Source organism: Passer domesticus, chromosome 3 (genome assembly GCF_036417665.1).
Source record: "Passer domesticus isolate bPasDom1 chromosome 3, bPasDom1.hap1, whole genome shotgun sequence".
Lineage (NCBI taxonomy): Eukaryota > Metazoa > Chordata > Aves > Passeriformes > Passeridae > Passer > Passer domesticus.
This window is the reverse complement of record NC_087476.1, coordinates 114,325,990-114,338,860: the sequence shown is the minus strand read 5'-3', so window position 1 is coordinate 114,338,860 and position 12,871 is coordinate 114,325,990. Positions and strand designations below refer to the sequence as shown.

The 12,871-nt window shown below is 43.6% G+C and overlaps 1 protein-coding gene across 3 annotated transcripts; it reads right to left on the bottom strand.

The window, feature by feature from the left end:
• Positions 1 to 154: 154 nt before the first annotated feature.
• On the bottom strand, positions 155 to 12,310 carry ENTPD6 (ectonucleoside triphosphate diphosphohydrolase 6). Of its 3 annotated transcripts, none has more exons than XM_064415279.1 (14): positions 12,227 to 12,310; positions 10,485 to 10,826; positions 9,133 to 9,209; positions 8,606 to 8,749; positions 8,100 to 8,175; positions 6,814 to 6,849; positions 5,568 to 5,656; positions 4,227 to 4,306; positions 3,268 to 3,332; positions 2,814 to 2,915; positions 2,222 to 2,362; positions 1,325 to 1,381; positions 642 to 754; positions 155 to 389 (listed from the first exon to the last, which is right to left on the bottom strand). In XM_064415279.1, exons 2-14 carry the CDS (start codon positions 10,741 to 10,743, stop codon positions 300 to 302), a joined length of 1,329 nt encoding a protein of 442 aa, XP_064271349.1. In that variant the 5' UTR covers positions 10,744 to 10,826; positions 12,227 to 12,310; the 3' UTR covers positions 155 to 299. The 3 variants fall into 3 exon arrangements, with proteins under 3 accessions (XP_064271349.1, XP_064271350.1, XP_064271351.1); XM_064415280.1 differs by lacking the exon at positions 12,227 to 12,310 and adding an exon at positions 12,148 to 12,205; XM_064415281.1 differs by lacking the exon at positions 12,227 to 12,310 and adding an exon at positions 11,763 to 11,900.
• Between the last annotated feature and the right edge of the window lie 561 nt (positions 12,311 to 12,871).

The window sequence follows — 12,871 nt, the reverse complement described above, 5'->3', positions numbered from 1 at the left end:
ATCATAGATGTCCTGCAGAGTCCTGGTTTTCCTTCCAAAAGGATCAAGTTTTACATTAAACTGATGGCACATGCTGTCAAATCAAGGCTTTTCCTTTACACTCTGCACTGTAAAAAAGAGCTAGCGAGGGGGGCTAGCTCTCTCAGGGGGCCCTGGCAGGGGGTGGGAGGAAAGTAGTGCACTTCATGGTGATCTTCCAAAGGACTCTGGAATCCAAAAGCACACCCTTCAATAGGGTCTCCCATGAGGAAAGGAGATGCCAAAAAAAGGAAATTCCAAAAAGTCACCTTCTAGGAGTGTTAGTACTGCAGTCTATTCAGTGAGTCGATGTAATGGAAAGTGGCTCCCAATGCCCAGCTCGTTTCAACATTGTCAATCTTCCGGGCAAGCTGGAAAAAAAAAAAAAAAGCAGAAAAGTTAAACCACAATTTTTTGGGAGAATCTGAAGCAGGCAAGGTGGATACAGTGCTGAAGATTATGACAAACAGTTACCAGCACTGTGGGGAGAGTGTTGCTGCACCCACCACTGCAGACCATGTGTTGTGGCAAGAAGGTAAATCAAGAACCAAGCTCCTGGCAGGATGACTCCTGCCTTGGCACCCTCCTGCCCACTCTCCCCAGAAATCCACTTTGAGCTTCACCTTAAAGCTTTGGCTCTTTGGGAAGCCCAGTTCCTGCAGCAGGAAGGTGATGTAAGTGAGGTCCATGCAGAGAAAAGGGTTGTTTCCAGGGCTGATTTCCATGATCTTACAAACTGAGAAGAAAGAAAACAGTGTCTGAATGCACACTGTGGGCTCAGGTCTAACAACAGCCCCACTGCGAAAAATCTCAAATGAATCCACAGAACAGGTCATGTCAGTGATGGAACCTGTTACAATGGGGCTGAAATAACATACACAGATTAGGATAAGTATATAAGCTTTGTAAGGAAGTCAAGACATTCTCTCTCTCTCCTAAGACATCAGTTTCTTGTATCTCTCCAGGAAAAGAGCCTTTCCTCTATCTACTTAAAACCTTTGAATATCTGAGCAACCTCGGGTGTGTTATCTTTCTTGAGCACCAGCATTTAACAAATGTTGACAAAACCAAATTTAAAAAAGCCTAACAACATAAAAGAAAAAGACAAACTCAAAATAAAACCCATTGTAAAAGCAAAAGTTAATATAAAAATAGGTGATATTTTCAGAAATAAGCAGAAATGTTGGTTAGATATTATTTAAAGGGACTCAATATTTACTTAAAAGCATCAGGCTTGTTAGTGTGTCTCACATTTGCCACCTGGAATGAATTTACATACAATTACTAGTGTGTGTATTTTACTCACCATATTTAGCTGCAATTTCAAAGTCACTGACGGTTAAGCTTCCTCCTTTTTCTTTATCTAAAAGAAAAACCACTTTTTTGTGGTCACTGTATAAAAGCAATTGTAGACTCAAATCATAAAAGTTGTTTGGAAATTAAACCTTGAGCCAATGAAATCAATATCAAAATTCAGACTGGTTTTAAAGGTAAAAGAACCTTCAAAAGATTCTCAATAGATTCAAAACCCTTGGTTTATGAAGAACCTTCAGCCTTGTTTCCTACAGAAACAGAGCTTACAGACCACCTGCACTGCCCTGTCCAGTGATGCCTGGACAGGGAACACCTGTGACCAGATCTGACAGGGCAGTGGGGCTCTGCAACACAGTAAATCTGAAATTATTTGTAAAAAGAGAGTGGCTGAGCAGGGGGGTGTGTTTGCCCAAACTAACTTGAGATCTCGTTATCTGCTTTTTACCACTGACTATGACAGCCTTTTGTACACAAGCACACTACTGGAAAAGAGATGTGATGCATTCTGAATGCATGTGGAAATATCTGAAAATCTTCATTCCATCAAAAGATCAGTGGAGCAAACACACAGCCCAAATAATTTTTACTGCTTTACTGCCCAAGAAATTTGTTTATCATCATGAAGTTTTTTCTATTTCGGATTGTAGAGCTAATTAGGCAACAAGCATTTCTGAAATGTCAGCTGTTTAAAAACTATTATCAAAGGCTGTAGGTCCTATTTCACAGGCCTAGTATATTCTCTATAGACATTAATATCAAGTCAATGCTGCACATCAGTGTAGCAGACTAATTTCCATGACAGTTTAGCAAAGCATCATGATGTGTGCAAGTGTTCCCACTGCTTCCACAACTTGCCATTAAAATGAAACCAACTCAGAAGCAGACATACCTATGAGACCAGCCTCTGCTGCACAGTCATAGTAGTAGGAGAAAATGTAGAAGTCCAGGTCCTTCACTTCCCCAGCTCTATGCACTTTCTTGTAGAGCATCTTTGCCACTTTATTAGAACAAGATTCATACAGAGGCTCACCTAAAAGAAGACAAAAAACCCCACTATATTACAGGCTGAGAGTTAAATATATAGAGAATTCATTTAGGACCTGCCAGGAAACAGGCACCTTTTTGCAAAATAGCAAAACTCTTCACAGAGAACTGAAATCTGAATCTTCTTCTGGAGGCAGACACCTACCATCCTCAGGCTGGGACTATGTGATAGATCAGAGATGGACAATATTATTTGAGGCAGAAGGGTTTTGAAAGGCCTGTTCAACTCCATCTGCATCATTTCTAGCAGCTTTACAGACTGGACAGACACACCATGGCACAAGACAAAGGAACTGCAGGATCTCTTTGACAGCACATCAAGAGGGGCCAGACAGAACAGTAAACAGAGTCTGGTGTCTTTGAAAGAGGATGGGAGTGTATAATTTACTGTGCTAATAGCAGCTAACCTAGACAGCAAGAGTGATAAATCACTATACCTGCCTTCTGTCCTTTAATTTTGTACACTATCTCAGCGTGTTGCCATTCGGATTTGAAGCCAGGTGGTAAACAAGGGCTGATCAATTCCTCTCCTTCTCCTACTGCAGAAGTAAAACAAAGCCACATAAAACAAATCCATAAGGAATAAATTCAGATCCTTCACCCCCAGCCCTGCTCCATACTGTCCTGCAGTTCAGCAAGGCTCCTCCACAGCCCAGGTTTGGATGTCCCATGCCACCCCCAACCAAAGGCTAGCAAGAATCCAGGTCTCCTGGGATCTGTCAGTGTCACCTCCTGCATTTGTCTCAAATGCACCCAGCCATGGTGACAGGAGCCCACATGCCACTCAGGAACATCGAGCCCAGTGGGAAGGGAACACACAGCTCCTCCCCCCACCACAGAACTACACACCCTGAGCTCAGAACCAGGATCTGAAGACTGCCCAGAACTTACAGGGTTTTCCCTCAACTCCTCCCAAAATGGCAAGCCTTGCTGACATCAGCCCAAGTCCCAGGTAACTGCAAAGGGAGAAAAGCCTCTGTGAGCAACAGACATCCTTCCTCTGATACTCCACTGACAACTTAACTGGGACATGCCAGTCTCCTCTTGACAGCATGGTAAAGTGGCTCAAGTCAGCAGCTCATGCACATGAGTGGAACAGTGTGACAGCCTGCTCTCATATTACCTTATCCAGAAGGATAATTTATCTTTGAAATTGCTCAGGCAATAGCTGTCAGTTGTAATCTGGCTCTTGGAGAACTGGCAATGGCATTTCTCTAACTCTGCTCCTAGTACCTTGCATACAGAACTGACTTTCTGAGCCCAACCACACCCCACAGCAAACACAGGTGGGAAGAAGCTGCTGGCCCAAAACACTGGGAGCAGAGAAGACAGTGAGGAAGAAGAAATAACAGAGATAAAGCATTATGAACTGACTGCAACCCCCATTATCTATCTTCCTGTGCTGCTCAGTGGTGAGAAGGTATAGAAGTTGGAAGTGAAGCTGAGCCTGGGAAGGAGGGAGAGATGGAGGGAAAGCATTTTTGATTTTGTTCTTATTTCTCATTATCTTACTATTTAATTGGCAATAAATTAAATACTAAAAAAATAGATTAAAGTCAACACTGTTTCACCCATGACAATAACTGGTGACCTCCCTGTCCTTATCTTGACCCATGAGTTTTTCTCATATTTTCTTCCCCCTCTCTTATTAATAGAATGAAAGTGATAGAGGGACTTGGTGGGCACATGGTGGGCAGCCAAGGTTAATCCACCAAAATCATGTGGTTCAAGTTTCTCTGCTTCTTCATGGTATTAATTTGCAAGGACCCCAGTCCAGAAAAACACCTCACTCTCCCTGGCTTCACAGAAAGCTTCCATCTGAGCACTGTGCTCTCTTTTCCACAACTAACCTGTAGGAATACAGCTTGTAGGTGTGGTTAAACATCTGAAATGAAGTTGTGTGGCCAGATGGTGATGTCTGGAGAGTTGCCTAGAAGGAAAAAAATATGTTACTGGCAGATTTCTGCCAGCCAGCAGCAAACATCAACAAGGTAATCTTCCAACACATTAGGAAAAACGTCAAACAATCCTAGCATGATTCAGAAAGAAATTATGAATTTGCAAGGATTTCAATTTGACTGCTGATGCACAAGACAGCCACAAAACCTGGAGCTGTCTTCACATGACAGGGTTCAAACTGGTTATATTTGTGTCCACACCACTGTGCTGTATAAAAGAATGACTTGCATTAAAAAGGAATCCTTGCTCCAGCTCTTAACTGCTTTTGTCCAGAGGCTCCAGCAACTGCCTCTTCACATGATCCCTACTGCAGGAACTGTGTGCAAACTAATAGGAAGGCCAGGCACGCATTAACTTCCTACTTGAGTGAATTCATCTGTGAACTTGCACAAGGCAGAGGAAAAGCACATCCCTGAGCTTGCCAAGGAACACAGTGAGGATCAGCCTGTGGTCTGAAGGAATGAAAGGGTAGCCTGTTCCCCAAGTGCATCAGCTTAGCAGTGTTTGTGGGGAGCAAAGCTCTGGCTACAGTGCTGCTTGTGCTGCTCATATATTAACTCCTTCTCTATGTCCAGAATTTCCACATCCTGGACCCTTCAAATCCCTTGCCATTCTGCTGAAACAGTGCAGTGTGTTGATTATCCCAGGCTGGGACACTCCCTCTGCTTTTGTGCAGCTTTACTATGAGCACTGTCTCTGCTCAGGCCAGAGCCTTACATACCAGAACCACAGTGCTTCACAGAACAGCAGTAAAAATGCCAGGAAACTAAAATGGCATTAATTTGCAACTGAGTGAACTCAGGACAATCAGAAACAAGGATTGAGAAGGCACCTTACTGTGTTCTTAAACCTCAGTGTAAGCCATATGCTTGATTTGAATTCATTATTAGCCTTAGTTTTTGTTCTCCTCTTTGTTATAAGCTGTACAAACTGACAGAAAGTCAAGGATTAAGACATTCAGAACATGGTGTCCTCCACAAGATAAAGCAGCCCTGGCAGATCCACCACAAGCACCAGTGACCCATGGAGCTGGATGAAGAGGATGGACAAAGAGTTGTGAATGCCTCTGGGACTGACTATAAAAAGGCACATATGACCAAGTCAGAAGTGTGGCTTCACGTCACACTGACAACACAGTGACAAAACTCTTGCTCTTTTTCCAAGGGAAAGAAATCTGAGCAGTTAGAGATTCCTGCAGCAGCATTTCCCAACAGTGTGCATGCTCACGTTACCTTGGTACGCGGAAGGAAGGTGATCTGTGTTGATCCACCACCCAAATCCAGCATCCCTACACTTCTCCTCTGTGGGTCATCTAGCCTGCCTGAAATGTGTGACAGAACAGAGAAAGCCATGGTGGGCACCGTGAAAAACTGGCTAGGAACAAAACCAGAAGTACAGTGGTAAAAAAGAGAACAACTCCACTCTCAGCTTTTGCACAGTACTGAATTACACTGTTGTCCACTGGGCACTGATTTTGGCTTTATCAGACCTGAAAATCTTAAAGTGACAAGAGTCTCTTATTTCTCCAGTGGCTGTTCCTGCCCTAATCACAGCAGCTTTGGTTATTGCTTTCCAAAACATTTTGGATGCAAAGACCTTTTGCAAACTCTGCTCTGGTAACCACTTTGTAACACAGAGGAATGTGGTTGTCTTGGCCACCTCTCCCTGATCCCTTAGCAATATTTTGCAGATTCCTGTGGCCAAAAGGATGACAGACTGAAAAGAGCTGGCCTAAGAGACTCAGCTCTCTTGGAATTCTTCCTGCTGCCAGCCAAGACCTCTGCTCTCATTTAGATCTAGTTCTTTTCAGTTAGATCCTTCAAATGCACCCTTCTGACAAGGAGAGTTTGTGCCAAGTACCTCAGTATACCTCATGATAGCTGATGTTTGAAGATTGCTGACCTTTCTGGTATTTCCTGGGAGCATAAAAAGCTCCAGAGCACATTGCCCCACACACTGTGTGCTGAACGGAGCACTTGGATGGCAGAGTGCTTTATGTATTGTCAGAGAGGTCTTCAGCTTAGTTTTCTCTCTACTCTTCAGCTACCCTTTTCTCACTCAGCAGTGTAAACACCCATGGCATTTCTGTGTTATAAATCTGTGAAGAAGTACCACAGCACTTTCTTTCACTCTCTGCAGCTGCCAAGCACATCTAGAATACTCACACATAAAATTTAGCCCGAGTCACAGCAGGCTCTAAAAAGGAAAAAAAAATGCTCTGGTACCCTACAGGGAACTGAAAGAAAAGCTACATTAAACATCTAGGAAAAAGGATTAAACTCCTCACTCCATCAAGTAAATGGACAAAATCCTAATGACTTAAATAGGCCAGGCCAAAACCAAACTGCTAACTTATTCTCAGAGCCTTCTTTCTCCCATTCCACCCCAATGAATGAGCAAATTCCACACAGGGGCAGAAAAGAGCAGGAATTTCACAGCATTGGTCATATCTTTATATACATGCTCATGTACACATACCTGTCAAAAAATTTATTGTGATCCAGGCTGAAATACCTAATAAGGAAAAGATTCAGAAGACACATGCTTAGCTCATACATTTAATTTTATCTAACAGCAGCAACAAGTAAGTCAAGCCATATTACAAGGCTTCCAGAAGTGTCAATGGCTGACAAACTCAGGATTAGGCTATTTGAACAAAGAGAATGACCTTCTCTATCAGAGCTTATGTGATATTTGGGAGAGAAGCACCATTTATGAAATGCCTGGAGAACTCTGTATTTCACAAGTCAAAAACTTGGGCAGGAAGTCACAAAGGCTTCAGTCCTTAGCTAAAAGACAAAGAGATGACTGAAACTCACATTGTTCATTTTCTAGGAAAACATTCATTGTTGGCTTTTGTTTGACGTCAGGCACTCCACTTTTCTTTATGAATACTAAGAATTTTCATCTTTCAGTGCTCCAATTTTGCCTGTTTTCCTCTAAGCAATTTTGTGAGCTATGCTGTTTTTGTTCCTCTTCTTGTTTTATAAACTATTCCCCATAAATTAGGTGAATCAGTGGCCTTATGTTAACAAATTCAAATATTTATTCATGTGGTTAAAACTCAAGGCATGCCAGAGAGCATGGCCTACTTCACTTCTTGGCTGAACCTAGGCTATCACTGCTATTACTGATTTTAAAACAAAAGAAAAATAATATCATTCCTTCATTAAGCAGCAAGGACAGAAACTCATAAACAGCTTCAGCTATTTTAAAGCTTGGTTTCTGAGCAGATTTAAAACACATTTCAACACTTAGAAGTTTGGCATTCTGTCCTCAACATTTTTGGATTAACATGAACTTACTTCAGCATGTATTTTCTTCCCTAGATAACATTTTTTTTTCAGATTGAACTCGTATTCCCACTTGTTACATAAGTTATAATTAATATTATGATCAAATACTTCCAGAGAGCTCTGATAAGCATTGTCAGGACCAGAGTGGGCTAACCCAATTGTTAAAGACCATGTCAACAATCAGATATTCAGAAACTTCTCCAAAAGTGCTGACTGCACAGTGGCTTTCTGATGATCCTACAGGAACTGCTCAACACTAAGAGCTTTCAAGATCAGGACAGAGCTCAGGACTTCAAATTGGAAAACACTGCACAAGATTTCTTTGGCAGGCACTGCCTGTGGCTGCATAAAAAACTCTGTTTCTGTCAAATCTGCTGCTTATGGGTTCCCACTACAGCAGGCAGGGACTTGTCACAGTGCAGCAGGAATTTCCAGGATTGCAGAAAGAGCCTCCATAAAGTTGCTTACCTTCATCAGTTCCATTCATTATCGACACACAATTGTCCCTCACAAAGAAGGGGGAGGCCTGAAAAATCTCCTTCACCTGTAGTTCAAATAAAAGCTACATTCAGAGAAATACTTTTTCAGCTGAAAATCAAGCTTTTTAAAACCCCAGTTTTACAGTACTACTCCTCTTCTTGGGCCAGATCCTGACTGCTGCTCACCACTTTGTTTGAAGTTCAGGAGTCCAACAAGCAGCAGCCTTTATGTGCTGGCCTTGCAGTTTGGTGCAGAAACAAGGATGGATGGGATGGGTTTTCAAGCATGAAGACTGCTCAGAAATGCCATTAACAAGGGGTGGACATGGATAGGGAAGGGAATCCCATTTGCTTTGTTGGAATTACTGACCCTCAAGGTATTATAGATATATGGGAAAGGCATGGACACTCTAGCTTGCAGGAATGTCCCAGGGTGCTGTATTTTTAACAGGAGCATGTTTTCTGGAAAGCAAACAGAAAGACAAGAGATAATACCTTTTCCAGCAGCTTCTGAGCTTTCTCTCCTGGCAGCAACCGTAGGCCAGCTGTGGCTTTCAGGACCAGAGGAGTAAACTTCCACAGCTCCATAGGAACTTCCTTCTTTGCCACCTCCAGGAGCTCTTTTATTCCGTGGCCACTCTGGGAGCAAAGGACAATAAAATACATCTTAAAAACTATTTTGAAAGAACAAAAGGGTGATCAGAGCTATGATTCACTGTAAATGTGAAACAGAGACAAATTAATATCAAAAGGGGTCAAGAGGAGGTGCAGGACTCACTATCTCACTACAGCATAAGGCCTAGTGGATATATTGAGCAACTGGCCCAAAACAGAGTCACTTTTTCAAACAGTGAAACAGAACTCTGCCACCAAATTTTCTGGCTACAAAAGGCTCAAAAGGCAGTATGACAAATTCTCAGAAAGCAAAGGCTTTTGTAGAACACTATGAGCTGGGTCTAGGAGTCCCTAAATCCCTGCAAACCAGAAGGTAAGGGAGACAGGAAAGAAGTAACTTAAATTACCTTTTCTACATCATCAGCATATGCAGACAGACCTGGTTTCAGTGCTTTAAACGTCTCATGGGTTAATCTGGGAGTCTCTGTTCAAAAGCAGTATTACAAAAATAAGTAATGGTACAAATAATTTTGCATGCATAAAAATAAAACTATTTAAAAAATCCATTATTATGTGCTAATAGAAGTCAATTGAAGCCTCTGTCTAATGAACTATTATCAGCCACCTGACCTAATTTAAATACAGCCCTGGCTGTGGAATTAGAACCTGAGAAAATCACTTTTAAAGCCATGACTGGTTTGTCAGATGCTGCTGTCCACTAAACACATCAGTCACCAGATGGGTGCAAGCTCTCTTTGGGGCATTTCACCTGCCACGTGCAGCTTTTCAAACTGCACCTGCAAAAAAAACCCCTCCTGTTTCAGCCTACCCTGTTCTGGCTAAACTTGATTCCAGCAAAACTTAATGGAAGCTTTCCCTTATTTTTAATGGCAGCAGAGGGATGCAGACTTCAGTACTTTGGAAAGCTGCAGCACCTTGTATAAACCATCAGTCCAGGCAACACTTACACTCCATAAAATTTGCTGTGACACATTCTGCAATTGTGTTTCAAATGAAGCAGGCAAGGAAGAAGCAAAAAACTTGGAGACACAGGAAAAGAAGGAAATCCATGGACTGTTGTTTAACCTAAGGGGCTCTCCAGAGGCCAATCACACATGCACCACACTGCTAATCCTCAACAGAGCCTTTAGATCATCTACTAACAGCACCCACACAGGCTCTCTGATCTTCAACAGTTTCACAAACATACAAACAAATAAAGCTTACTACTGCAGAGGAAAGCTGGAGATTTTTTTGTACACTTTTTCTCAATTCTCAGAAGCAGTTTCCATCCAGATGCAATACACAGCAATTTTAATCAAACTATTTGCAATTTTTGTTTTGCAGTTTAAACCCAACAGTGAAGCCAAGGATGCACTAAACCAAACACTGTAGAGAGAAGCAGCTCACTGCCAGGAAGTGGAGACACCAAACTACCAAAAAAATTTGGGGAAATAAGGCAGTTTGAATTCATAATTGTCTCTTCCATCAGTGTGATGAAAAACTGCCTTTCTTCAAGACACTACTCTAGACGTACAGCTGCTATTTGCTTCATATTCTGACATTACAGCTTTTCCTCCTTGCTGAACATTTTCACAATTTCATCCAAATACACAGACCTGAACCATTTCATACCTCCTGATGGCTCTCTGGAAAGATCTGAAGCATGTACGTTCAAGTAGACCCTAGAAAACTCAATCAATAATCTCCTCCATAATTTATGGAAGACTTAATCTGTCATGCAACGAGCAGGACATACCTCTTGGCTGCTGAGCAAATTTAAATATATGGATGCGAGTTCCCGTGCTTCCCGCGTCAAACATAATTCCATAAAAGACAGAGAGATCTGTGGTCACTGCCTGATGGGTCAGTTTATCCCCCCTGCTTTCAGCAACTCCTTCTGTGGCTCCCGCAAATGGTTTGGAGCCCAAGTGCCATTTTACATATGCAACATAAACAGCTATGCATGTCAAAATCCCAAAAGCGAAGAACCGCTTTGATATCTTCATGGCTTCCATTTAACGGGATGTTTTGTTTCTTCCCTTTACCAAGTGGTCTGTTCCTTGTCCTTCACGCAGAACAGGTGGCTCCCACATCACTCCTACATCCAACAGAAGAGAAAGGATCTGTTTTATTTTCCCAGCCTGACAGAAGGATCTAAAAGTACAATGCCCACAACACTGGACACTATTTCCCCAGTGAACAGAAGGAAAGCAACCTCCTTCAGCACCTCTTCCAGTCCCACAGCTCACTTTAAGGCATGGAGCAGCACAAATCTTCTTTTCCCCCATTTCTACAGAGGCCAAATAAGGCACAAAACAAGGAGAGTGCAGAGAAGCTATGCACAGTGACTAAGGTGGGAGGGGAACCTCATCCAGCATCCTGGGGCAGCTGTTGGCACCCTCCATGTGGCCAAGGGCTATATCCGTCAGCATTCTGAAAAACTCTGAGGATAAATATCCCACAGCTTCTCTGGGCAGTTATCTTTGTTAGTTCCTGGATGGGGAGGGAGGTCTCAGAAGACTGGACAAGGACAACTTAATTTTAACTTTGAATGGCAAGAGGCAAGATCCAGGGAATTGAGTGCCCTCCTTCACTATCTCCAACACCAGGAAAGAAACCACAGCACAACCCACAAAATCCACAAGCCCTCACACAGCATCATTCAGATGATTAAAAAGCAGTCACTGGTAATTTATGGGGAGAAAAATTACATACATTTTTTCCTTTTTTGACAGAGTAATGAAGAGAAAGGAAACCAATTGATGAAGTTGAGTTAAACAAGGTTTTTTACACATATGTAACCTCTTGATGAGAACTCAGGAAGCCTACAGAAGGCGTGAAGGGGAGAAACTTCAAGTGATTACGGAGAATTTTCAAAACCAGGTAAGACAACATTTCATAAAAATGGAGGAAAACACAATCACAGGCACATAAAGAATGGATCAGCTTAAGGGAGGGGGAACTGCACATTGTCATGACACAGAAATCAGGAAGATGGCATTGCAAGTAAATTAAAAATCTCCCTGGCTTCTACCAGCAGGCGGGTGCCGATCGCGGCAGGTCCGATGCCCTGGTGCCGGGAAGGCCTCAGCTGCAGCTACACCCGAGCTAAACGGCACAAGGGGGGAAAGCCGCGGGGATCCTTCCAGGAGACACCGCAGGGAAGCGGAGGCTGGAGAAACGAGGCGGCACAGCAGCCTGGAAGCGCTAACCCCCCACCGCCGTTTGCCTGGAGAGAATGGCGACTGCCCCTTCCCTGCCTTTGTCGGGGGACGCCGAGCTTTGCTGCAAAGGGAGAAGCTTCCCGCTGGCGCCCCGGAGCCGGGAATGCCGGCGGGAGCCGGGAGCGCGGCACAGCCCAGGCCCACCCCGCGGCGTGCCCCTCGCTCGCACACACACACAGACACACAGACACTGACACTGTCCCGCCGCCCGCACTTCCTCCTTCCTCCCGGCTCCCTCCTCCCTCCCTCTTGCCTCCGTCCCTCCCAAACTCACGCCGCCCCCGCCGGCCCCGCCATGGCGCCGCCGCCGCCCGGCTCGCGGCCGGCCCCGCTCCCACTGCGCAGGCGCGGCTCCGTGAGGGGAATGGGGGGGGGCGGTCCCAGGAGCGGCCGAGCCCCTCAGGGCCGGGGCTCCGCGGAAATGTCCTTTAAAAAAAAAAAAAAAAAAAAAATAAAAAGGTGTAATGCCGCAAGGTCAGAAAGGTGCGGAGAAACGGCGTCGGAAAATGTGGAATGTGTCAGAATTATTTCAAATCAGGTGGTAGTTAACGTCACTTAGGGACACCGTGGAGCTAACAAGCTCTAAGGTACATCATCATCAAGATGTATCCATTGCCTGCTTGGCGAAACACTCAAGGTCCGTGTATCCTATAGCTGAAATATGTTCATTATAGTGCTAAAAAATCACGCCTGTAGGCCAAAAAAGTGCTAGCCAGGTGAAGACCCTTTCCCCGAGCATGAATGGAAATTATGTGGGTCACATAGTTTGTATGATAATTACTAATGAGTCCTAATAAAGGGGGTGTAGTGTCTTGGTTTAAGACAAATTAAGAGGTGGATGCTCTAAATGAGTTATCTCCCTTTAGTTTTGATAAATTCCCTTCCACCAATAAGGAATAAACACAAATAGAGGTAAGTG